At 51.1% G+C, this 25680-nt stretch overlaps 11 protein-coding genes; 6 read left to right on the forward strand and 5 right to left on the reverse strand.

Moving 5' to 3' along the window:
- Positions 1-13: 13 nt before the first annotated feature.
- Positions 14-445, forward strand: CHC_T00000392001 (hypothetical protein). The gene has a single exon (XM_005710024.1). It carries the CDS (start codon positions 14-16, stop codon positions 443-445), a length of 432 nt encoding a protein of 143 aa, XP_005710081.1.
- A 1915-nt stretch (positions 446-2360) lies between these two features.
- Positions 2361-3845, reverse strand: CHC_T00000393001 (hypothetical protein). The gene has a single exon (XM_005710025.1). The coding sequence runs from the start codon at positions 3843-3845 to the stop codon at positions 2361-2363; it is 1485 nt and encodes a 494-aa protein (XP_005710082.1).
- A 600-nt stretch (positions 3846-4445) lies between these two features.
- On the forward strand, positions 4446-5729 carry CHC_T00000394001 (hypothetical protein). The gene has a single exon (XM_005710026.1). It carries the CDS (start codon positions 4446-4448, stop codon positions 5727-5729), a length of 1284 nt encoding a protein of 427 aa, XP_005710083.1.
- An 18-nt stretch (positions 5730-5747) lies between these two features.
- On the reverse strand, positions 5748-6554 carry CHC_T00009105001 (Light-harvesting complex I polypeptide). XM_005710027.1 is given in 2 exon segments: positions 5748-5954; positions 5955-6554. The coding sequence occupies 1 exon segment, from the start codon at positions 6552-6554 to the stop codon at positions 5955-5957; it is 600 nt and encodes a 199-aa protein (XP_005710084.1). The 3' UTR covers positions 5748-5954.
- An 868-nt stretch (positions 6555-7422) lies between these two features.
- On the forward strand, positions 7423-7644 carry CHC_T00000395001 (hypothetical protein). Its single transcript, XM_005710028.1, has one exon. The coding sequence runs from the start codon at positions 7423-7425 to the stop codon at positions 7642-7644; it is 222 nt and encodes a 73-aa protein (XP_005710085.1).
- Positions 7645-7837: 193 nt separating this feature from the next.
- On the forward strand, positions 7838-10513 carry CHC_T00000396001 (hypothetical protein). The gene has a single exon (XM_005710029.1). The coding sequence runs from the start codon at positions 7838-7840 to the stop codon at positions 10511-10513; it is 2676 nt and encodes an 891-aa protein (XP_005710086.1).
- Positions 10514-15163: 4650 nt separating this feature from the next.
- On the reverse strand, positions 15164-16091 carry CHC_T00000397001 (hypothetical protein). XM_005710030.1 is given in 2 exon segments: positions 15164-15230; positions 15231-16091. The coding sequence occupies 1 exon segment, from the start codon at positions 16089-16091 to the stop codon at positions 15231-15233; it is 861 nt and encodes a 286-aa protein (XP_005710087.1). The 3' UTR covers positions 15164-15230.
- Positions 16092-16811: 720 nt separating this feature from the next.
- Positions 16812-18299, forward strand: CHC_T00000398001 (hypothetical protein). XM_005710031.1 is given in 2 exon segments: positions 16812-18167; positions 18168-18299. The coding sequence occupies 1 exon segment, from the start codon at positions 16812-16814 to the stop codon at positions 18165-18167; it is 1356 nt and encodes a 451-aa protein (XP_005710088.1). The 3' UTR covers positions 18168-18299.
- Positions 18300-20213: 1914 nt separating this feature from the next.
- CHC_T00000399001 (hypothetical protein) lies at positions 20214-21900 on the reverse strand. XM_005710032.1 is given in 4 exon segments: positions 20214-20709; positions 20710-21096; positions 21209-21571; positions 21694-21900. 3 exon segments carry the CDS (start codon positions 21898-21900, stop codon positions 20710-20712), a joined length of 957 nt encoding a protein of 318 aa, XP_005710089.1. The 3' UTR covers positions 20214-20709.
- A 1133-nt stretch (positions 21901-23033) lies between these two features.
- CHC_T00000400001 (hypothetical protein) lies at positions 23034-24314 on the forward strand. The gene has a single exon (XM_005710033.1). The coding sequence runs from the start codon at positions 23034-23036 to the stop codon at positions 24312-24314; it is 1281 nt and encodes a 426-aa protein (XP_005710090.1).
- Positions 24315-24464: 150 nt separating this feature from the next.
- CHC_T00000401001 (hypothetical protein) lies at positions 24465-25421 on the reverse strand. The gene has a single exon (XM_005710034.1). It carries the CDS (start codon positions 25419-25421, stop codon positions 24465-24467), a length of 957 nt encoding a protein of 318 aa, XP_005710091.1.
- Between the last annotated feature and the right edge of the window lie 259 nt (positions 25422-25680).

The following is a 25680-nucleotide window of genomic DNA, read 5'->3' on the forward strand; positions in this document are numbered from 1 at the left end:
CTCCCCTTTTTTAATGGGCTGTTTTTCCCCCCCCCCCCCCCCCCCCCCCTCTCCTTGCAATCCATCTCATCTCATCGCATCCCTGCCCTCTCCCTCTCCCTCTCTCTCCCTTCCCCCTCACACCCATTCACATCGCCGACCCACCGGCGACAACACGCCCCCCCTCTCCTTCGTTACCCTCGCGGTCATTGGCAACGCGCCCGTGCGCTTCTCCCCACCATGTCTCAAATGGACTTTGCCGACCCAATTCCCAGTTTCCATCCCCCGCCTCCCCAAGCGACGACGACCACAACAACCACATCCCCCTCTCCCGCCGAAGCCTACCCCCCGCCCCGACCCGTGCATGACCTACTCGCCCTCATCCGTGGCGCCTTCAACGCAGTGCTTGACCTGGCCCCTGGTCTCGCCTCTCAACCAACTCAAACGTCTACCACCACTACGGTGACCACCATCACCGCCTCAGCCCCAGGTTCGGCGCAGCCCTTCACCACGCTCACCACCACCACTACCACCATGATGTCCACCTCCATCGTCCCGCTCGGCCCGTCCGACCACGGTCACCGCTCGTGTGTGGATTTCATTCGCAGACTGTTGTTTGCAAGTGGCGCCACAGACCTCAGGATTAACGCCCTCCCCGTCAGGTCCCTCTGCCCGGAGGACGGCATCGACAAGCTCGCTTTTGGACAGGATACGTGTGCTATTTGCTTGGACGGCTATGAGACCGATAACAGGGTCCGCGTCCTCGGCTGCGAACATGTTTTCCACACAGGGTGCATCGACCCTTGGCTAAGGAGAGGAAGACCCACGTGCCCGCTGTGTCAGACTATTTGCTGTTGACGTTGGCCATGTCTAAGCCCTGTCTAAGCCCTGCCTGTGCCCTGCCTGTGCCCTGCCTGTGCCCTGCCTGTGCCCTGTCTGTGCCCTGCCTGCTTCGCTTTTACGTCTCTGCGCGGCGCCTGTAGAGAAAGCTGATCTCGCGCCGCTGCAATCCGTCGCTTCACGCTCATCTCGGTACCGCACTCGCGGTCCGTGTCGGACCTTTTTCTACAACTGCACATATAGTAAGGAAAGACACCAAGCATCTACCGTGAAGGCGCAAAAGCGAGCCTATTCTACAGTATCGCAGGCGGCCCCTCGCCCTGCAACCTAGGCGCGCCATACTCTTCCGCAAGCCCGCGTACCTCGTCGATGAGCACGTGCGGAGAGATACGATGCATACAGATTGGAGTGCTCGCGCAAGTGTCGAGGTATGCACCGGCGTATGAAACGGTCGCGGGCTCGGGCTCACTGTCCACCCACGCACCTTGGCCGCACCTTGGCTGCACCTTGGCCGCAGTGATTGCGAGACGGTACGAGACACGAGGCGCTCGGGAGCTGTTGCGCGGGGCTGTTGAGGTGTTGCTGGATTTTCACCAACCGACGCAGGGTGTGTCATACTTTGCTAGACAGGTGTCCTTTCGCCCGGGTAGGGTGTGATTTTTTTGGGCAGCTCTGGTGGCAGAGGGGCGCTTGGCGGAGGGGCGCTTGGCGGAGGGGCGCCTGGCGAAGGGGCGCCTGGCGAAGGGGTGGAGGTTGCATATGCACGTTTGCGCGTGCTGTGTACAGTACCCTGGGTACCGTGTACATTATGTGACAAGTAGATTAGTGTGGCTACAGTAGCCATGCTATAGCTGCAATGACCTTGTAAAGGTGCTGGTTTAACTGACCAGCCTGCTATTTTCAAGTGCAGCGGCCTTTGGTACCCCCATTTAGGACGGGCCTACTGTAATCTATCCAACTCTATCATGCCGGCGGTTAATCTCGGCACGAAATTAGCGGAGTGGAGCTTCAACTCTCAAACTGCGCATCTTCCACCGCGATGTGACCGCGCATCTGCCCCGCTCCGCTGTCGTGCCATTTCCATTGCATGCGCGACATCACAAACACCTGATCCCACATCCTATCGCCGCACAATCTCAACACAGGCAATCCACGCCTGCGAAACATACTGTACCAAGGGTACCGTTCTCACTGGTCTAATTCTGGAGAAGGGTCAATTCTGGACAATCTATTCTTGAGTACTGTACGCCTGCATGTCCCGCGTGCATCGCCTGCCCATGCCATCGGGGCACAATCTCAACAACTCGATACTGTACCTTATTCCGGATACTGCTAGTGCTACAATACATCAAACAAATCCACGCCTGCGAAACATACGTCATATCCAAAAAGAGCCCTTCTTTACATCCCCTCCCTACATCGACAGTATGCTTCGCTGCACTAACACATCGTCACTACGCTAACACCACCCCTCCCTACATCGACAGTATGCTTCGCTGCACTAACACATCGTCACTACGCCAACACCACCCCTCCACCACCTACCCACCGATCCCGAACGGCTTCTCATACGGCACGTCGCCCGCCTCGCCACTCCTCTTAATAATCTCTACCCAGTACCCCGTCGAAGGCTCCGCCACGAATGAAAGCTCGCCCGCATCCCTGAACGGCCCCGCCTGCCTCACGATCTTATACCCCTCCTTCTCCATTGCCTGAGTTGTCCCATAAATGTCATCTACGATGATGCCGAGATGCCCAAACCCGCGATGCGGCTTTGCGTTCCCGTGCGCGTACATTTGCTCGCTCTCATTCTCCGTGCCCCAGTGATGCTTGAGCAAGATCTTGCACTCCCTCCGCGCATGCACCCACTCCGCCTTCTCCGCTTCCGCCACGCTATCCTCTACCTCGCTCGCCCAAGAATAGGCCAGGAAGTACTCCGTGCATTTGTCGTCCTCGTGGTCCAGCCGCGCGATGCAGCGGAAGCCGAGCCTGGAGAAGAACCGCATCGCGTCGCGCGGATCCTTCACGCGGAGCATCACGCTGCCGTAGACCGGGTCCGTCTTGACCATGTCCACGCCGCCGTCGCCTGGCGTGTGCCCTCTCTCTGTCAGCTGTATCAAATATCCATCGGGGTCTGCGACGACGGCCGTGCCATCCTTCCCGTCCGTAGACGCGCCCTGCACGACCGCAACGCCCTTCTTCTCCAGCATGTCCATGACGCCTGGTAGGTTGGACACGATCACTCCGACGTGGCCAAAGCCCTTTGGGTCTTGATTTCCATTGACATACACTTCATCCCCTTTATCATTCTCGCTCGCTGCCTGCACGCTCTCATCATAAGTCTCTCTCGGCCAATTCCACGTGAGCTCTATTGTGGGGTAGGGCCTTCCCCAGAGCCACTGAGCGCGTTTTGGCTGCGGATCGGCTTGGTCCGGAACGTCGTCATCGGTGTAGGCGTAGAAAAAGAGCGAAAACTGGAGATCCGGAAAGTCGAGACGGGTGAGATAGGTCATTCCCAGGGCGTGCTCGTAGAAGGCGCGCGAGGCAGTTGGGTTGACGATACGCAGCATTGTTTGTGCAAAGACAGGGTTCTCACCGGCGAAGGAGGGAGGCAGATCTGTCGGCGTTGCTAGCGAGGCCGACGCGGTGGCATGGTGATGGGGGACGGAGACGGGGGCGGAAGGGCGCGACATTAGGGCGATGCGGAAGCGCGGGTTGTAGGGAGACGTGGTTGGAGAGAGGACGAGAGGGAGCTGGAAGGCCGGGAGAAAACGCTGCGAGACCCGGCGCAGGGCGAAGGACATTTCTCGGTGGCAGTGACAGGAGCGCGCAAGTTGGAGAGGTGAACTGGCGTTTGAAGAGAGAGATAGGAAGGAGCAGTAGAGGATGTCGGCATACGGCACCCTTGGGTAGATTACGCTGTTCGGATCACTGGTCCAGGGGCAGCTCGCGACATGCCGACTCGGGTAGAAAAATCTGCTTCGCTCGTGACACGTCGTCCACGTTTCGTGCCACGTTTCGTGCATCTCTTCATTGTTTTTGGGCGATGAGTCTGATTACATATCGTGGCATTCGCAAAGCACAGCAATGTGGACACTCACGTGCCAGAGCGAAACTTACAGCACATTTGTGAAGTGCAGGGATACTGTACAAAGGTCGGTTTCGCTTCGTCTGCTTGTTGTCCCACGCTCCTCTCTTCCGTCCCTGTTTCCAATGCTCTAAAACTCAGAACACCAAACCCTCTCCTCCCTCGCCCGATCGTCATGCTACAGTGTTCTAACTCCATCAACTAACTCCCCATTCCCACCTGCATCTAACAACCCTCACTCACCACCATGGCTCTAGCAGCCCCCGTCGACGCGGAAGCCTCTCTGGAAGCCGTAGAGCGCAAAGTCCGCGCCCTCGAGCTCTTCGCCGTCAACCATCGTCTAGGCGGAGCAGCCCTTCCGCCCCTCGCCTCGCCGCGCGTCTTCCGCAACGACCGCGCCTTGTACAACGCCATTGACTCCACCATTGTGCGCATCAAGAACATCGCAGACGCCTTGCCAAAAGTCGTCACCGCAGGCCGCTCGCACATCCAGGCCCAGCTCGTCGACTACGATCCGGGCGAGGTCTTTCAGAGACAGATGGCAAAGCCTTTGCAGCAGCTCAAGAACGCCGCCACGGAGATTGGAAAATTGGGTGCCGAGTTTGGAGACGCTGCCGCTACAATCCTGGAACAGACTACCCTGTTCGAGAAGAGCGTCCTCGCAGAGGCACAAGTTATCTCCAAGGCCTCGCGCATGGCCAAACCTGCCAACCCTGCCATTTTGAAAAAGGAGTGCGCGGAACTTGTCGATGCAAGCGCGGATGCTGCTGAGCTCAAGTACGACATTGACATTCGAAATGCATTGCATAATCATGCCATAGCTTTGTCAGATGCCTCGGCCGCCCTGGGCTGGATCGTTGCGCCGGCCGCCTTGAAGCATGCGCGCGACTACAAATCTATTGTCAACACGCTAGCAGAGGATATTCTATCACGCTATATTGATCTCGGCTGCAACCCCATTCATAGCGACTTTGCAGAGTCCCTCAACGCTGTCATGGACGCCTTGCTGAAGTACGTCGAAAAAGAGCATCCGGCAGGTTTGCGGTGGAACTACGCCGCGGGTGCTACGCCGGCGGGATACAGACGCGCCCAACGGAATCTGCGCAAGGATTCGCATCCAATTGGAGACTTTTATCGCCTCATGCATAGCGGCTTGACTGAGTTTTCTGTTATTTCCGGAGAGCTTGGAGGCGTACTCAAGGCAGTCTTCCCGCGTCTCATAGGCGCATACGAAGAGATGGCAAAGGTTATTGAAACGGCGTCCAATCGCCGCAGGCCGCACAAGGATACGGATGCAGCGTTGAGGATGCTGCTCATGTCTGTGCAACATGAGCTTACTCCTTTGGTTGCCCTACTAGACAAAGTGCCGAAAGAGGATAAGTATGCGCAGCACTGCGTGACCTTGCGCGAGTTTTTGAACGCAATGCAATGGTGCACAGCGACAACACAGAAGATGTCGCCGGTCGGGTACATCATTGATGTCGAGTCGGTGACAGTGTTGTACATCGATCGCATCGAAAAGCATTTTGGGTCGCAGGATACTTACGTGTCGCGTCTTCATCGCGCGTGGGCTGCCAGTCTGCGAAAGATGCTCAATGAACTGAAAGATTACGTCAAGCTGCACCACCCTAACGAGCTCACGTTTGATACACAAAAGAGCCGCAAGTCTGTTGACGCCATCATGAGGGACGTTTCGCTCACGCATCAACTGGCCGAGTTAAAGAACAAGTCGACAGCCAAGAAATGGACCCGGGCAACCATCACGAGAGCTGCGCGGGGAGGCAAGAAAGTACAAGTCCCTGCGTGGGTAAAGAAACCATGATTAATTAGGCCCGAATGCTAGTGTGCGAGATTCTCAAAGCGGTGAACATAGCGTGGAAAAAATTTTATGAGTTCGTAAGTACAGTAGGCGCTCCTCACACAGAGCTTATTTCGCGGGGCGAAAACGAGAAGGGCAGGTTTGGTCTAATGTGTCACACACCCAATGACATGGACTGTCAAGCTGGGGAAGGCATGGTACCGCAGCAGTGAGGATGCGAAATATTGCTCACTGTCCTAGGGTAGTGAGCTGAGCGATGATGGGCTTGCCAGTAGTGATGGTTTGGAAGATAAAACCAATACTTGCGAGCATGGCCAAACGACCATTCTTCAGTTCCTTCAGCTTGAGTTCCTCCATGTTGCCCTTGGAGCCCATCCCGAGAGGGTCGAAGCCGAGGTCGGCACCACTCTCGTAGGTCTTCTTGAAAGTAGCCAACTCAATGATAGTGATAGCCACAAGAATCTGAACCCAGCCTTCAACGGGCACGGCATAGATAGCCTTGATGGGGTTGGCCTCGGCGAACATGGGGTTTGGGAGGTGCACGAACTCCTGTACTAGCATACCGACTGTGGCGAGCATGGCAACTCGCCCGTTCTTCAATTCACCGGCGGCGGCATAATCCTGGTCGAGGTAGTCAGAGAGGTAGAGCGGGTCAAAGCCGCTGTCGCCGATGCGGGAGCCGTCGAGCTTAGAGGGGGCCTCGAGGAACGGGATGGCCCTGCTGGCAACCATCGTCACAGCCGGGCGGGCCGACGTGCTTGGAGCAGATAGAGCCGCGGCACTGAAGGACGGGCGGAAGGCGGTGAATGATGAAACGAAGGCAAACATCTTTGCGGAGTGGGGGCAGGATGAGAAAATGGAAAAAAGGGGATAAGGGGGTCGCTGAAGTGAAGCGGGTGGGTGTCGATGACGATGGGGACGGCGACTCGTTTAATAAAGTGTCGGGCCTTGCCCTGAGTTGCGAGCTCTGAGGTTAGCTAGGCGCACTGTCATTGGTCCTGATCAAGATGCGATTCGAGCGTCGGGTGGTGCTGGGGGCAAGCAGCGGCAAGTGCTTGGCCTGGGAGGCTTGATCAGGACGAGGTATTTAAGATCTTTTTAGAAAATTGCATCTCTCCGAGGTGCATGCAGTGAGTTTCGCAAAATGATTGGTAGAATCGACGCCATGAAACCCTTCTCTCCGCCGCCCAGCCTGGAATATATCCAATGGATGCGGGTCCCGCATCGGCAGGTGCTGCCCGCAGTTCTTCAGTTTTGATACAAAATATTATTAAAATATTTGAATAACCCTTCCGCAATGTCATAACGTGTACACGTCTCATAGCATTTCATACGCTGTACTGTACGGGCACGTACGATTAGAACTGCACATCTGGGAGTGTAATTTGTTTCTGTCCATTTCAATTAAACGGCATGGCTTGTATCTTACAGGGCGAGTACCTTCTGCAGTACGGAGAAGGCTAGAAAGTATAGTACACGTGTATCAATATTTTTCTATTTTTCCTTGTTTTCCCGCCTTGTGCAGTGTGTTGCCTGCCATCTTGAGAACACGCCCTGTACCATTTCTTTGATTTATGCTACCGTTGAAGACCTCCCTACCGCCTTTTGACGCAAACACATTTACCGCTCTCAATCTCACTCATTCAAAGGTCGCCCAAGCTCCTCAGCGATACATCGATATGAAATCATCCGGCACATGACTATCCCTGCGATTCACGTTTGGTCGGCTGCAGCTGAACGTGTCGCAGACTCGAAACTCTACCGCCTTCCTCCGTTTGCATACATTCTGAATTTGACCGCCGTTACACATTGTCTCGCAAGATCCATCCTCTGGCTCGAGCTAAAGCACACCTTGCGAGACGCACAAAACCATGCAAGTTCCTCCCGAGGATGTTGCCCTGTCACGACTTGCGAATGACGTCGTGCAAAACACCTACAAAGAAATGCATGCTTTGCTTGATTCCCTCACCGATCTTCCGCCAGAGGCCCGTCGCGAGAAACTTGTTGACTTCACCCTGAGCGTACGCCATCGCTTCACTCGTCTTTTGGTCGCAGTTCGATGGTTCATGATGTATTCCGCATTCCACGGCTCTGCCCAAGTCACCAAGCGAATGGCAACCACGCGCAGCGGCGTACTAACGGAGAATGCAGATATCCTCTGGCGAGTTTCCGGATTTGTCAAGGGTGCGGTTGCCCATCCCTCCGCAATTGCGGAGGCCGCAGAAATTCTTGGCTCATCGTCGTTTTTTGCCCGCTACCCAAGGGTTATTGAGAAAGCAATTGGAATCGATGCAAGCGCCCACATTCACGACGTTGAAGACTCTGCTAAAAATCCGCCATCTCGTTCAAGCAGCTTAGAAGACGAGGCAACCGAGCGTCTGCAGGTCTCCACATTTTGCGCGGTCAGGAACTCTATGCCGACCGGTGTTAAAGTGATAAACTCACGCGTCGATCCGAAGAACGCTGCGGTTCGCATCGGTGTCCCAGGATCCTGGACTGCAGACGTAATTTTGGATCGCTTGAGCCTCGAAGACGCGTTGTTGATCCTGTTGCGATTTGAAATCCTCGTCGGGGGGCATCCAGATGCCCAGAGTGTACTCAACACCCCATGGCGAGTTCGCGATGAGCCTATGAGGTTGCGCACCGAACAGAGGGAGCCCCTGCGTCAAATGATTAGTGATCGCATGCAGTGGACCATGAGAGACACAGAAGCTGTCGATAAAGCCAGTCGCATGAAGAGCGCTCTTCTTTGTCTATCCAGTATATTGAGCCTCGAATGCGCCGCCAAAATTGCAATCGAACATGTAAGGACACAACTCTCTGCCCTTACACAGCACACCTCGTGGAAGATTGCCAAGCTCGCACTATCGGGGGTAGGGTCTGAAGCAAAAGACGACATGCCCGTGCGGGTCCGGTACTGGCAAAAATCACATCGAAAAGCGGAAGTAGCGTTCCGATTGCCGAGCCAAGAGCGTCTCAGTGATGCTATAGGCGGGATCCTCCAGATTTCGCATAGTCCGCCGCTACCAGGAAGAACTCACCCGAAGCTCGAAATCAGGAGGATTCATGCCGAGCGGTACCTACTCGAAACTTGTCGACATCGAGCACAGCACGAAGTGAAAGAACTAGAGAAGCTGTGCCGTTTATCCATCCCGTCTTCCATTCAAATGAAAATTGCGGCGGGCTATACATCGTCTTCACTGGATGTTTACTTTGCTCGTCCGAGACCAAGCCTTTCTTTTGGAATTTCGCACAAGACGGGAGGTTTGTTCGTTCGTTTGCACGGCGCGGTCGCTCTCGCGCAGTCCAGGGCGCACTCTTTCGCGTCTGAGTTTCGAAATCTTCTTTGGGTCGGGGAACGCTTTTTCGCCAAGAGCGGTTTGCCTACAATGTGCCGCGTGGCAGTCGACATCATAGAGAAAGCATTGAGTTTGGTTCGCCTTAACTCGTCGTTGGAGGGCAGCTGTGCGATCGGGGTCGGTTTCATTCCGACGTGGCCTCCTGGAGACTCGTTCGTCGAAAAGCCGGAAAAATCCAATGCGGGAAGGATGATTCGCCCGCCATTTATGCCAGTTGATAGAAAACGACCGAGACGGTTCCTGACTCTCTGTTCCATGGCTAGCGAAGACGACGAAGTGTACTGCATGCCCGGTTTAACCGCTACTAAACGCGCGAGATCGTTACCGATGCATTTCACCATTTCTTCTTCAGAGAATCAAGCGTTCATTGAAGGTCGGAGACCGGAAGGAGTGGGCCAACCCGATCGGTCCAACGAAATCTGCAGTGATGCCAACCGTATGGCCATATTGGCTGAGGTTCGGCATGCAACAGAAGTGCGAATGCGGCGGGATAACATCTTGAGAGAGGTCAAGAATTACGCAGACGTCATTGACGGGGATTTCTCTCTTCGTTCTCCGTACCGGTCACCGATCAAAATGAAACCGTCGTCACTAGAAGTTGAGAGTGCCGCCCTTATCATTAAAGGCAACGAAGGATGGCAGATACGACTAACACTTACTAACGATATATTCGATGCAACTAACCTGCGAGGACAAACAGTATCGTACTTTCCGGCGAAACGCCTCTTACTTTTTTCATATGACGTGTCCTCGACTACAACCTTAAAGAGGTTTTTCAGCGATTTTGAAAGGGCAACGAAATCAGCTGCGTTAATCAAAGGGCTGTCAGCTGGGGTTGAGGTTTGCTCAATTGTTCGACGGGGGCCATCCTTTGTGGCGATTGACGTATCAAAATTTCGACTCACCGTGGGGGTGCGAAGCAAATCCTTTCAGCTGGGAATTTTGCCCCCGCAACCAGTTATATCAAAGAATTTGTTTCCATTGATGGAAGAAGTGATGGAGGCATCAGAGATGGATGCGGGGCGAACTCTTGCGAGACTACTCGAAGCTTCTTTGCCACTTGGTCTCGCCTTGCAAGAGGCGACACGGCGTTTACCAGAGTCTATGAAGGTATATTTTTTCACTGCCTTGAAGGTGAAAGTACTTTATAGTTTAGCTCGGGGACAGCTTTCAGCTTGGGGACAGTTTTGCTGTATTGAGATAGACGCGAGGTATGGGGCCCAGAGGATATTGATCATGGATGCTTTTCGGGTGCGAGCATCTGCCGACGCGGAAAGAGACCTGAAACCAGTTCCAGTGTGGGAAAAAATTGTCAAAAAGGTCGTATCAGAGAAGCGTGGAAGGTCTCATCGTGACAATGCAGTCATGGAAGTCCCACTCCGAACATTGAAACAAATCCTAGCATCCTTGACGTCCGCATTTTCCTGACCAACTTCTCAGTCAATCGGTCTTACACGAATCTGAAGTTTTTGAAGCCCTTTTACAATGATTCTCGATACTAGCTTTGGGTTTAAAACTAAATTGTCGCAAACTAGTTTGTTGCAATCACCCCAACACTGCCGTACCTCGCTTTACATAGTACAAACCATGAGAATATTTTCAGACCTTGAAGTGCAGGTACTATAGGTACCTATTGGTAAATCGTTATTTCAACCATGCCCAATGGAGGGCTTTGTAAAACGTTGTTGACAGCAGTGTAGTTGTGAATCGTGACGTCGCTCTATAGCATCCTGGGATTGATATGCGAGCATCGCTTTCTTGAACTCCATGGCAGCATGCATGGATGTCAGTACAGTGAGGGCGTGCCTGCATTCCGCTGAGATAGCAAGGGGGCCGTTCTTGGAATTTTCATTTGTGACCAGCAAGGGCTCTTTTCCATTTCGCATCACTCAGCACCTAGCTGCTTGAATAGGCCTCTCTGGTTTCGGCTTTGGCTTCTTCGTCTTCGTGTCTTTCTTAGTGTCGTTGTTTGTGGAAAAAGACTGCTTCCTCATTTCTGGAAATTGAAACGATTCTCCTGTCCGTCTTTCCGTTGGTTGTATATATGGACTGTTGGTTTCTTCGGCGAATGATTGTCAGATGATGGAGAGATGATGGAGAGAGGTAGCATTCCTTGCATTGTGGAGAGCAGCTATATAGGGAAAGAGAGAGCACTTTTGAAACACACCATTTACCTCTGAAAGAACTGTTGTCGCAAAACAGGTCCCAATGTTCCAAGATGATGTTTTTTTATTTGAGACATTAACGTCTCATATATCCTACCTGTAAAGAGTTGTGTAGTTGTACGGTGTTTTGACCTGGGAATGAACGAACTTTTATGTAGCTGCATTCTACAACTTCACGCATTGGGGCATTGTTGGTGGAAAGGGAAGCTCTCTCTGTCTGAAGAACGCACGGGAGTGCACGAAACGGGAATGTAGAGTACCAAAAGAACATCTATGGCCGCGCTACCAAATACCTGAACCCAACAACAATGCAGACAGATTTCAGTTGTCTCAAAGATTCCTGGAGAGTCATTCACAAGTACACAAACTGCTCATACATGAGGCCCATCAATTGCATCTGACAGCTATTCACATGAGACTTGAGACCCTCAAGCAAAGCAATTGAATGACATAAGATCCCGGATCAGGGAATCTCAGGGTAAAGAAACCTGAGTACAAGCTGTCGTAATGCATTAGCTTTTGATCCAGCAATGCTTCGGATTGTAGAGACGGCGAAACATATGTGTACACTACATGTTATACACGTACCTAGAAAAGAGGTTACGACGACCAGTGCTAGAAAACTGTGTAAAAGTAGAGGCTCTGTGCAATAGCGTGTCCGAAGCTGCATCACTGCCTCCAGGCAGCACTTTTTAAAAGCTTTTTCAGCTAAAAGAGTCAGTGCCAAAGCACCCCGACGATCACCACCACTGGAAACCTGCGTGTGACGCAACATAGGCTACTGAGGTCAGACACTATCTAAAAAATCCAACATTCAACACTGTGAGGTGTAACTTAACTCCGGAACCGGTGCACATTCATCTTCTCATTACTATTATACATATTCACTGGTCATTGGCCAGAGTAGAAAGGCAACGAAGCTGTGAGAGGGGAGACACTGAGCTTTTGATGTAGGCTGTGATGTCTCATAATACCAACTCACAAGAATGACGAAAGCCAGCCAAATTGAATGTTTTTCGAACACCGCAAAGTCCTACTCAACAATAGCGCCGGAAATAACTTGTTCTTTGCGGATGACGTCACTGGTGGCAATGGTGAGTCGCCCGCGAGGACCACCACTGACTGTGTAGTACGACGAAGTTATTTTCAATGCACGGCCACTCTTCGAGGGGAAGACGTCCAACACCCCCTGAACCCTGGAACGGAATCCTACGCCACTGACGATATCTTGTAGATATATTATCATTACTGTAGTAGATTTATTAAATCTTTTGTGCTAACTCTCATGTTTTGGTCAAACGGGCAGGATGCAGACGAACGCATGAGGAAGTTGCGTGACTGTGATTGCGAGTAACCCAACGAGCAGCATGTCAAGGCATTCTGCCTCTCTCTTTTCTTTCATTCTTAAACAGTGTACAGAGTAAAGTCTCGATATGGTGAACCGAAATGTGGCGCTTCCGAGCAACCCACTGAGGTCGCCTTACCGAGCCAGTTCATGTGAACAGTGGCGGAGCTGCTCATGTACACGTGTAGCCTTCGTACAGGTACAGCAAGGCACACAACGTCACTTGCTTTGACTTGCTTTGACCCTGTGTGTCGACGGGCGACGTCGACGGGCGCATTCGGACATCCAGAACTCTTCCCGTTGTGAATGGGCCTTCCCTCTATTTTCATAGCAAGCAAAGACGTATTGATAGCTTCTGTAGTCGTTGATGGTTAGTTTCTAGTGTGCATTTCGGCCCCGACAAAGTGAACTCTTGTTTTTTTCATGCTTTTTCTGTTCATTATATCACGTAATTCATTCTAGCGAGTCTGGTTCACCTTAGAAATACGAAACCGTCGTTTCTAGGCCAAAAAGCGGAGTGGCGCCTGCCTCACAGCCTTTCGGTTCACTGCACCGGGACAGTTCATCCTATCAGGTACATAGCTTATCGAGGCTTTACTCTGTACTTCAACTGCTCTCTTTCAGAAACTGAACTAGGTGTCAGAAAAGTTTAGCTGGTTATGGTTTCCCGAATGCTTCGTGTCACGTGAGAAAAACACAAAAAAAGCTATTCGTACTTACAGCTTCTACGTGTTGTAGAGGAATAGCCTGATGATCATAAACTACTATTGTGATCGAAACATCACTCATGTACAGCAAAATCCACTTTCTGGGGCCCTGCTCTTGTGTTGAATGCAGCTGGTAAGAGAGAAACGCTCTGTCGCGGTGGCGCTGTCTTTGTTGTATCAGTTGTATCAAACTTGTCTGATGGAGGTGTTGTTCCCCGACCGATCGCGACGAACACATGAAATAGTCAATCTTCATGATTTCTCTCGGTTTTCTAGCTTCCGATGTGATATACGAAGCATCGCAGTTGAAGTCGCTGTTTCGGTGTTTAACATACGTACAGTATTGTTCATGAGCATCCTGGGTAGGCAAAAACTTTTTCTTCAAACTTGATTGATTCAAACGTGAAGATTCCTCGTTTTAGATGAGATGTGTTAATTCTTGCCACGTGCACACAGTCATATAAACTACGCTAGATTATTCTCTGTGGCGAATACATGCTACGCTGTTCTCTTCATATGTTGCGGACTGCATGTAGAGACTTTATCCTGGAAATCCATCAATGCACGTATCTTCTCAGTAGTGAGATAAAATGCTCACCTCGACATCGTGTGTCATGTCATTATATACGTTTAACTATCACTTAACATTAAAAGCGTTTGCTTTTTATTTTGCGGGTACAGGGGGGGGTCGCTCAATAGTGCCTACTTTAGTAGTGCTTCCCTCTATATAGTGCTATGGCTCACCCTCTGGCACAGGTTATCATAAGCTCACACGTGTATCATCCGGCATGGTTCAGTACCCAAAGGATGAAGTTATTTAGTTGTGTTATACAGGCTTTGTTGTGTTTGTGATAGCAGTGTGCTTTGTCCCCAAATATATGTATATGAGCCTCCTTTATATAGTGCCATCCCCCCAATAGTGCCATAGCTAGAGGTATGTCACGCTATAGCACCATATCGTAGGAGGCACTGTATCACCAAGTGCTGGGTGAGAGTGGTCCGAACTGTGAGACAACCCTGCGAAAATATTGCGAAGGAGTGGTGGACTACCGTTTATAGCATGGTCAACATATTTTCTATGTCAATATTGCGAACCATTGTCGATAGACCTGTACATGATGAACCCAAACAATTCGGCTGCGGCGATTTCATATTTTCATAAAAAATATCGTGTGCCTATCCATTCGACTGATGCAATGAACGTTTTATATTTGAAACTTGTTGTCAACCATAGGCATTCAGCAGCGAGAGTTTTCGAGCACGTCAGCCAAACGGATTACTTGCGAGGAATCCGCAATGAAGCCTGGTTGGGGTGGTTGAGTCCTGCGAAGCCTTCTGAAGTGAACCGCAAAGAGTGGTGTCCTGAGTTAACAACGAAAAGAAGATGCAATTAAGAGCTTCCGTTTTATGTTTTACGTTGAATGAATAGTATGGTCTTGAAACTACTATTTACGTCGAAGAGTTGGTGTTCTGAATGGAAATAGTTTTTTTCAATGCGATGCAAAGTCTGTGAGGGCAGTTTTGTTGGAGCCATGAAATGTCTTTGACTGATGACATCACTCAATGGCATTTCACTGTATGGTACTTCATAGAGTGATGACATCATATGTATATGATGCCATCACTCAAATATATCTACACATATATTTATACTTTAGAGTCTTTTTCATATCCCTGTTTCTCATGAAAAGGACGAAGATGGAATTACCAAAGTAGTGAGAATGTCTGAGACACTGCATATAGACTGTGCTGTTCGGCGTGGTCTCGAGAAAGCGGCCAGATCTCTGAGCTGAGTCCTGATTAACACCTGAAGCGCTGCGGGCTGATAATACAACCGAGCCCATGCCCACAAGGGTGCTGCATACTGTACTATCTCTTTACCCCGTATACGTATCCTCATCATGAATTTGCCCCATGCCTGCAGTATCTCAAGCTCCAAAGGCAATGCTTTTCTGGCGCAAACCTTCCGGCAGTTTCCAGAGAGCTCTGCGAATGCCCGCTTTTGAGTACCTAGCACTAAAATGGGTGAAGACTACGGACTCATTTTCGTCAAACAGGTTACTGTTTTCAATTACCTGATCTATGTGGATGTGACCACAATTTTCTGCGTGTTCGGGCGAGCAAAAATCATCAAGGAACGTCATTTCAGTGATGAGGACCCGCGCCCTTCTGCAGTCATCCGACTTCGCAATTGCGTCTAGAGACGTGTCACCAGTAAAGCATATTTCCGGGCTTGCTATGTTGTCCTCAATTTCGGTTCCGGCCTTTCGCATCTTGACCAGTTCAGGCCCCGGAGTGCCAATATATTTCTGTTTCAGTTTCTTTTTCTTCTTAATCACAATGTATCCCTGGGAGGGAACAGGGTGCGTCGTTGGAAAAGATTTCAGAAGCCATCCTTTCTTGAACTCAACTGGAGGATGTGACGGACTCAGTCCTTCGACCACGAACTCAAAATGGGATTGTTCCAGTTTCGCGACGGCACTGACTAAATTTTTGACATCTGGTACTATTTCCGGAGGCACAAAGTACGTGGGCGTGGGTAATTTTTGCAATGATCTTGTGGCTAGATGCAACGGAAGACCGTGCACATGGTCGCAATGGCCATGGGTTATGGCCATAAACTTCATGGATACCGCACGAGGGGGACAACGACCAGAATCGAACGCTAACGACAGAGATGGAATGCATATACATGTTTCCATAGCCGCAACTGAAACGCCGTATATTTGATACCCAGCCACGTCGATTGTCTGGGGAGTGCTTCTATCTTGCTTGGTGGATGCACTCATCTGGATAGGCAGTCCTCTGTAACCGTGTCGCAGGGAAGTGAGCAAATTGGCTTGGGTCTGTCGGGCAGCGGTGGCTTTAAATGCAGCGGGAAGAGCTGAAAATGTAAGCATATCTGATACAGTCAAAAGACTGCGTGTGCAATAGACCGCAGCGTGAGTGCTGCTCGTTTGCCGTATGTGGTCGTGGTCTTAGCGCCTCATGATTCTCCCACTTGTGCAATCGTGTCAGGGTAACTCGATGTTAGAAATATTGCAGAAGCGTAATTTGTTCAATTCTGACCTTCAATGCAACAACCGCATGAATCCGCCGGCAGCCGAGACCGTTTGATGCAATCCGCAAGGTTAAGTACAGCTACTGACCGGTCAGGCCACCGGGGATTATTGCAGGTATACTGTATCACTTAGCACGCAAAAGTATCCAACGAAGGCACCTCTGTCGTGATCGCGGAGAATGTTAAGGTCGCTTTCCCAGGGACGCTCGGGGAGTTGGAAGAAGCTGGAATTTGACCTGTGATCTTAACTACGAGCTGGCGTTGATCCCGGTGAAGGAATTCGTCTGGGAATTTTTTCAAAAATACAACCCTACAAGACAGTCCTCTCAACCAGGACAGGTTCACATGACCGCAATTTGCTTTGGATGTACAGTACCAAGGGTACTGCGGGGATGCTGTCTTGAACTGGAATGGTGCACGGACACACCTCTGAGCTGCTCGTGCCGTTATGAGCGGCAGTAACGTGAGTCGCGTGGCCCTCTTCGTGCCTACTGTGTTTTTGACAGCACCGCGAGACGGAATATGCAGAAGAGCTGCCTTCAGATGTTCTAGCAAGCCAGAAGAAAAAGCCCAAGCGAAACCGAGTACATCACGCAAGAAGAAGAGATGGACACGGTCAAAGGCCCCCCCCGATTCTCGCCCAATTTCCGAAATTTCAATTGGTGAACAGCTCTTTGGCATTGTTCGCGACGTTGGGCCCGCAGAGAGCAGTTGGCTCGACGTTGGAGTACGTACAATCACTGGGAAGGCGGTTCGTGCAAGACTACGTTTGCGGAGTCCCAACGAAGACAGCGCAGAGAGGAAAGTTGGAGCTGTCGTTCCTGTCTACGTGCATAGGGTCAATCATCCAGCCGCACGGATAGAAGTACGGAAAGGAACACCCCCGACTGTACGTCGTGAGCTGGAAAAGGATGTCGTACGATTGATAGATGATTTGAAGGTTGGAGAGGAGCTAGCTGGAGAAGTCGTTGCCGTCGGTTCCTATGGTGCCGTGTTGGACGTGGCTGTTTTTCGGAGGGCAAGACGCGGTCGCGTCGTTCCCCGGACGGGCTTCCTACCGCGGAAATTCTTCAAGAGAGAATGGGCTAGCGAAGCAGACGCTCTTCAAAGAGATGACGTTGAGCGAGTAATTAGGGTTGGGGACCACGTGGACGTTCGTGTTCGTGCGGTGACCCCCATGAACGGGTTTTTTGAGCTGAGTGCTGCGCCTGTGGACGTGGCTGCGCTTGAAACGGAGAGAGCTGAGAAGCGGCGGAACGCACGACGAAGATTAAGGCGTCCTCCAGCAGAGAGTGTCGTAGTAGGGGAACGGAGGGTGGGTAGAGTGAGAGAAACCGTCAAGTTCGGCTTGTTCGTTGACTTTGGGGTGAAAACAGACGGCCTAATTCACTATTCGGAAATGGGAGACTTGCACAGGTCCGATTGGAAAGAAGTGATTAATATTGGCGATCAAGTAACCACCGAGGTGCTTAGCGTTGCTGAGAATCGGATTGGTTTAAGATTACTCTATCTGGGAGATGAGGAAATCGCAGAGAAAATAGCGGCAGAGTCTCACGCGGCCTCTGCACTTGCAAGGAGTAGTGACGTAGAGAGAGCGACACAACTCAAGACTTCGAGTGGTTCGAGTTCGACTGGATCTGTACATGTGCAAGTCAATTCTGCGGAAAGTGATTCTTCTGCAGACATCCTAAACGATAATAATAAATCCCCTGACGACGTAGCAAATGTGGAGGAAGAGGATGACGAGGATGAGGGTGTAGAAAAGTTCTCGGATGAGTACTTTGAAGATAAATATGGATTTTGAATGTAATCAGCTCACCTCGGCATTCTCATTCCACCTTTAGCCTCCTGAAAGTGCACGGAGCACTAGAGTGACGCTTCCACTTGGCCTGAGTCTGTCAAAGCTCGCGGTAAAGAAAGAAAATTATAATTCCATGGATATTGGTTGTCTTAGACCTCTTGCATAGATATGTGCACAAGATTAAGAAAACGTTTCTCGCCGTTTGCCGCCAGAATTCAAGGTAGCGAGTAATCAATGTCAACGAATAGAGACACTCGAAAGATCACAGGCCATCTTTTTGCCATTCATTTTACAGACATCGATAAGCTCTTGGACCCTCTTATTCGATGCAGAAAACGGCGATACGTCTCCATTCAAGGGGTACTCAAACACCATGTGGTCCAGGTATCGGATAGCTGAAGGCTCAAGACTGTGAATTGTGATGATGTCCCCGTCAAGCTTTTTGGACATAGCCTCTTTGCTCATTCCAAATTGCTCATAGTAGTGAAGTGGAGCGTATGGGATGAAGCTCCCACATGCGAGCAAGGACGTCCCGCGAAGCTGATTTCTAGTGCGAGCCTGTCGTAAACATCTCCCAACCATTACATCTTCATATCGGCCGCCATACCTGTCATTGACAGGACGCAGCCCTGGGGCATTCGCAAGGTAGTCGTAGAAGTACGCGCAACCGTCTCTGATCTGAGATAGTAGATTTTGAAGCGCTTCAAGGCTTAATCCGTAAGCCCCACCTCCTGCGTAACACCAAGTCGCAAACCCGAGCGCCTCCAGATCGCCATGACCGCAAAAGGGATGACCGAAGTATAGTGATTGTTCGACGCCACTCATCCAATGCTCCATCTTGTTCAGAAACCTTACGAGGTTATGACCAACGAGGAAAGCGTCATCATCTACTTTCAAGAAGTATTTCTTCCCTTCTGTCGCAAATCTCCTATAAACTTCACGCCAAACCATGAATGCTTTAACATCCAATCCGTCTAGACCGGGCGGACCCTCGTAAGCGTAAACATGAGTATTTTGTCGATTCATGACAGAGTGCGGAAGGGGCGGGTCCTCCCCGTCCCGACCAAAGAATAGTGTCGCTTCCGGGTGAAGGCGAGATATCCACGTCTCAGCACATGCATCTAAATATGTTTCGCGGCCAGCTGAAACCATCAAAACGATTACGATGTTGCTCCAAGTGACGGACGAGCCTTCTTTCGGAACGAAGGCGGGTTGAAGCGAGAAGTTGCCATCAGGGCAGCGATGTGACGTGTCTGAGCATCTAAAGGAAAACAGCGACCCAGTGTCATTGATATCATTCATGTAGTTGCATGAGACGTCCAGAGACGGTGAAAACTTGTTCACGACCTTGTAGTGGGTCTTGGCGTATAGCTCACGTAGTAGTCTCTTCTTATATTTGGTGAGAGCAGGGGGGTTTGGATTTCGCCGAAGGCTTCCATAGATGTAGTCCCATGCAAGCCTATGTTGCCGGACATCTGAAGCATTCAAGAGTCGGAGAGGATCTCCAAAGTATGCGCCTGATTCGTTTTGCTTTTGACGGACGTACGCTGCATCCTGCACAGCTATAAGGTCCATGTCAGCATTATCGTCAAATTTTGTTTGGAACACCCAGTCGTGCATGTCTTGTGAGAGGGTAAAAGCACACAGGGTTACGACAACAAGAACTGAAAATATCGCATGTCGAGGGTCGATGTAGCGCAATAGTTTCTCTTTGATGATTCTCTTCAGTCGGGTCCGAGACGGGACGCACCAGCGAGCATCATTCCATGAAAAGGACGAATGCGACCTTGGAAGCATCAGAGACATTGATGAAAAGCAGATCCTGTAGATCTGCTAAGGCAGAACAATATCGCTTTGTGTAACTTGGTAGCCTGCTTTTCAACCACGACCCCCGGGAATCCATCGAAAATACATCGCATGTTTACATTGAGAAAGCACTATTATTACGCCCTTGCATGTTCTCGTCAAGCTGATTGAAAACACGCAGTACCAATCGGTCCAAGAGAACGGGATTATTTTTGGCTTAGAAGCTAACACATCACAGAACCGCAAGAGTAAACAGCTTTTCTTTATCGGGCCAAAAAATAGTTTTCAAACTTGAAGATACCCCGAAGAATACCATCGTTAGTGTATTGTACATCATGAGAAAAGCACTGCAGTGAAGTTCGTGGAATCCTAATTTGCATCACTCGCAAAGTGCACTCAAAGTGCACTTCAGTCTGGTCTTCAAATTTGAAGAAGAAAAAGAACAGGGTTCAACCCAGGATATTCCAATCGCACACCAAGATTGGAGGCCAAAAATGTCCAGCGATGGAGGGGTGTCGCATATTCTTGTTTCTGTGTTTTGGAGTTGCTGTGTGAAGTGCGGAGACAACTGAATTCAGACCAAACATGGTCATTTCACGATGGGGAACACTTCGAGACACCGAGTCCAAAACTCCGGGCGCGCGCTCTATATGCATAGGTTCATCACGTTTGTTTTAGAGTTCTGTCAAGATCTTCAGAACTCTAAACGCGCGCGCTTGCCGACACCTGAGGCCACAGTCTAATTCTCTTTCTTGCCTCTCTCTGCAATCGCCCCGGGTGGAGCCATTGACTCTACGAACGGCATTATGAACTTCGCTAAAGACCCAGAGTCAATATATCTGGACAACATATTCGTGGCGATTGCGTACACGCCCATGTCTCGGACTACAACTCTTCCTGCGCTCGCGAAAATTACATTGGCCACGTCCTCGGGTGTCCAGCCAAACTTTGAAAGAAATGTAACTACATCAAGTTTCGGGGTTTTTGCGTACAGGTTGCTGTGAGTGTAAGATGGGTGAAACACAGTGATATCAATTCCCTGAGAGTTTGCTTCAAGTGCTAGTGATACCGCAAACTGCGATATCATTGCTTTCGTTGCGCCGTACATCGATGCGAAAGGAGCGGGCTGTCAAACAATAAAAAGAATTATTCAAGGGTAAGCGGACATGCATACGTTATCGCGTGATGGCATATCCAAGAAATCAAAACGAAGATAGAGGGATATCAGCGAATCTTACCATGAAGAAAGCGGCAGAGGATGTGAAAGTGATGCAGCCTTTGATATTTTGGTTGACCATTCGGTTGTAGAAATAATGGGTGAGACGCATGGCGGCGAGGGCGTTGCATTCGATGTTTGCGATGTGTTGTTCCATTGGCCGCTGGTCGAAAAAGCCCATGAGTAGGAACCCGGCGTTATTAATGAGGATTGATACTCGCACGTCTTCCGTTGCGGTGGCGATCTTCGCCATGTATGCATCTGGTTCCGAACCTAGATCGACGGGAACAGCGCGCAGCTCAACTGACGGAAATTCTTTTTGCAGTTCGGTGTGGGTAATTCGCAGCAAGTCATCGTCAAGCGCGACAATGCAAACATTGACTCCCTTTTAGATATAGTAAGGGGTGGTATGAAGAATAGGATTACATATGGCTTAGCAACATGATTAGAGAAAGAAGTGTGCATAGATTACGATTGCGGCCCCAACCTGCACATTGTAGCACATACCTGTGAAGCGAGTTTTCGAGTGACAGCCTTTCCAATTCCGCTTGAGCCACCAGTGACCACGGCCCAAGCACCATATTTCTTTCGAAAATCCTGCGGTTTGGCGATCAACGTCAAGTAGATAATCGGGGTCAAGTACAATGCTACGGAAAGCAGGCAAGCTATGCCACAACCACAACAAAAGTAGCCGCAAAGGGCAGCTAGATCCATGAGTGTCAGATGGCAGCCCGCTTCCGCTCACAACCCAAAGTGCAGTCAGATGGACAGAGGCGTAATGATTTATTTCAAAGGCAATGCGTGTTGAATGCCTCACGTTTTTGCATGGTGATCACATTCGTCCTGCATCTCAGGGCTTTTTGGATCAAGAGGCAGTACGGCAAATAGTGCAATAGTGCCGTAATCAATTGTGCCACCGTGCATGTAGTGCCGACTCAAGGCGTACGCACAGATTGTACACGTACTGTAACACGTGTCGAATGTTGTGGGCGCGCACACACACACGCACGACCTCTGATCACTGTCTCCCTTGGCGGGAATGAAAAACTGCAACGCCGACTGGGGCTGACCAAGCTGGTCATCCTTAACTAATCGCACGCCCTTCTGCGGCCTCTTTCTCGACCTCTCCATCCTCTTTCCCTACTTCTCCCCGCGACTTCTTCCAGGATGGGACCTGGCAGGCAATCATTCAGTAGCGCCACCTCTCTTTAGTGCTGGATGTCGAGCATGCACGCGAACGGGCACTACTCGATGGGGTCCACTGTGCTGTGTTAGTGTGGCTATCGTAAGCAAGATCTCAGATCAAAGGTATATCTGCGGAAATAGGCTTGATTTATTTTTGAAGCGAATAATTTGGAAAATATTAAGGGGGTCGAAATAGGCCATTCATAAACCTCAACAAGAGCACCCTCTTCGTATTGTACGGTAGAGACCATTGTGCGTGCTGGGGAAGACGACAACCGGAGACTTGTAAGCAACTGCGGGGCTGGTGCTGCTCTCTTCGAAGAAACATCTCTTCGAGAGTGACATATCAAGTGCCGCCCGAATAGCGAGGTCCCGGCATGTCTTCTGGAAGATTGTAAGGACGCAGAGACACTTGCATGTAGTCAGGCAGTTTATCGACAACCAGCTCTTCCACAGGCGCACTTCGTGCTTGTATTTTACTTGTTGCAACGCTTGTTTCCTCGCCCCCTCTTATGTACCGCAACATGAAAAGGGGGCTTCACACTTCGTTTTTGCCACATGACTCTTCCATGCCGCTGTACAGCCCCAAACTGACGTCTGCGCTCGAGCGTTTAGCAGCTCTCATAAATTGGGAGCGCAGACTCCGAGATGGGCGTGGAGGAATGCGAGCGAATCGCATCTCGTCGGAGCCAGCAGCCGAGCTCCTCTCACGTCTTTCATCGCCACAGAAGGCTTTTTCTGCCGTCCACGTAACGGGTTCGAAAGGAAAGGGCTCCGTTGCAACCATGGTAACTGCCGCATTGCTCCACGCACCGCTCTTCGTTTCCACTGTCGGTACGTATGGATCACCGCATGTCGAAAGGTTCAACGAGCGCATCCGGATCAACGGCCGTTCCATCCCGGACGACGATCTCGCGAACGCCTTGGGACAGGTTTTGGACGTGAGAGAGCAGGAGCCAGAGGTCCGAGCGGCAACCGTGTTCGACGTCGTGTGTGCATCCGCTATGCTTGAGTTTAAACGTATACAAGCTAGATGGGCCGTCATCGAAGTCGGCTTGGGCGGGAGGCTGGATTCGACAAACGTGCTCGATGCCCCCGTGGCTGTCATTACAAACGTCCATCTAGAACACAAGGAGATCATTGGGCCGACTCGTAAGGACATTGCGTATGAGAAAGCCGGCATCATTGCGCCGGGAGCGCACGTTGTCTGCGGGATGAGCCGCGGCCATGAACTGGCAAATATATTCGTGCAGGAGGCAGCGTCAAAATCACCACCTGCTACGATACAGTTTTGCGCGCCTGAGGCGGGTCACTCATTGTTCGAGCACAATTTGATGCTGTCCAGAGCAGCCGTGCAAGCAGTCGCGAGGAGGGAAGGGGTTGCAGGCATGGCAGATAACGACCTTTTGCCCAAGTCTCTGGCGGAGGAGGCCATGAGCAATCTTCCCGCGCGACAAGAGATGTTTACAGTTGCGAGTGGTGCAGGTGAGACAGACACACCGGTTCGTGTTTTGCTTGATGGCGCACATGTTCCGGAAAGCGTCGAAATGGTGTTGCGAGAATCGTCGTCGGGAAGGCCACGGGTGATATTGTATGGATCAGGGGTAGACAAGGATGTTGAAGCAATAGGCCAGCTCCTGCATGATGCGCGCCCATTACACGTCGTAGCTACAGCAGCAGGCGTCAGCGAAACGTACATGCCTGCAGACGATCTCGCAGAGCGTATCCGCAAAACTGGAAACACGCCTGTGACGGCTGTTGGTGATGCAGACGAGGCGCTTCAAGCAGCTATTGATCTCGCTAATTCCTTGGGTGCGGACCTGGCTATCCTAGGATCTCTACATATTGCAGGGCGTGTTCGGCCATCACTACGAGCTCGTCAAGACCATTTCCGTTCTAATCAGCAAAAACCGCGTTTCAGTCCTGATGCACGCCAACAGTAAGTATTAATGAGTCAAAAACTGACTTGCGCAACTGCTGCTAACCCCACATATTATAAATTCGGCGACGATAAGTTGAATAACATAGAAACTACTGTTACAAAAATGCCCTCTCTTCAGGCTCTCTTCGTGTACCCAAGAAAGGATAGCGCTCTAGCGGGCGGTCGCGTCAATAAGCATTTGCTCGATTTCAGGAGTCTTCATTTTCGGGAGGGCTCTGAACAAGAGTTGACGGATTCTCTCTTTGGAGAGGCCTAAGAGCTGCCCAGTCTCGCGCAAGGTGCGGGGCTGGCCGTCATCGAGACCGAATCTCAGTCGGATGACGGCACGTTCCAGTGGGCGCAGACACCTGCGAAGCGCTCTGTCGAGCTCTTTCTGCTGCAAATCCTCGACCATCCTTTCCTCGACGTTGTCATCACCCTCGACAATCTCGCTCAAAGCACGCGGGTTACTTGAGTTATTTCCCGAGTCAAGATTAATATCCAGCGAGGTGGGGACCTGGGTGACGACCTTGACGACAAAGCGCAGCTTGGCCGCGGTGATTCCTAGTGCCTGCGCGACCTGGTCATCTGTGGGCTTGAAAACGCCATTTGCCTGCAACACGGCGTACTGCTTCCGAATGCGAGCATACTCATCCACGATAGTACTCGGGACCTTAATGGTCCTGCTCTGCGTGGTAATAGAGCGCATAACATACGCGCGTATCCACCAAGTGGCGTATGTGGAAAAGCGGTAACCCCTGGAGGCATCAAACTTTTCCGCGGCGCGAATGAGACCGACGCTCCCCTCCTGGACCATGTCATCCAAGGCGATGCCCGCCGTACTCTTCGTGCTCTTCGTAGAGGCGACCTTCCTCGCAATGCTAGTGACAAGCCTAAGGTTGGCGGCGACGAGGGTATTCTTGGCAGCGGTGCCCGCCATGCGCCTCTTCTGCACCTCCTGCGGGTGTATGGTGAGGTGCTCCGCCAGTTCTGGTATAGACGGTCTCCTCCCCAGACTGCTCTCCATCTTCTGTTGAGCCTCCTCAACTGCGACACCGAGCTTAATTTCCTTCGCCAGACTCGCGACCTCGGTCTGATCGAGCAAGTCCTCCCGGCTGATCTCGTCCATGTAGGCCTGAAAGGTATCCTTAATCAGGCCTGCGTTGCGTGTGAGGACAAAAGGATCCGCTGGGGGCCGGACGCGCTTAGCGGAGCGTCTACGCTTGTTCTTTTTCTGGTTTGCAGACTGCCTCTGCGCGAGCTGGTCGTCTAGGAAGGCCTTCTGGTTGCGGGCCTTCTGGTCGGCGGGGCTTGGGACCGTGACGGGCGGGTGCTGCGGGTGGGCGGGGGGTTGGTTCTGTGTGCGGGCGGGTGGCGGGGCATCTACA

Source organism: Chondrus crispus, genomic scaffold (genome assembly GCF_000350225.1).
Source record: "Chondrus crispus Stackhouse genomic scaffold, scaffold_508, whole genome shotgun sequence".
Classification (NCBI taxonomy): Eukaryota; Rhodophyta; class Florideophyceae; order Gigartinales; family Gigartinaceae; genus Chondrus; species Chondrus crispus.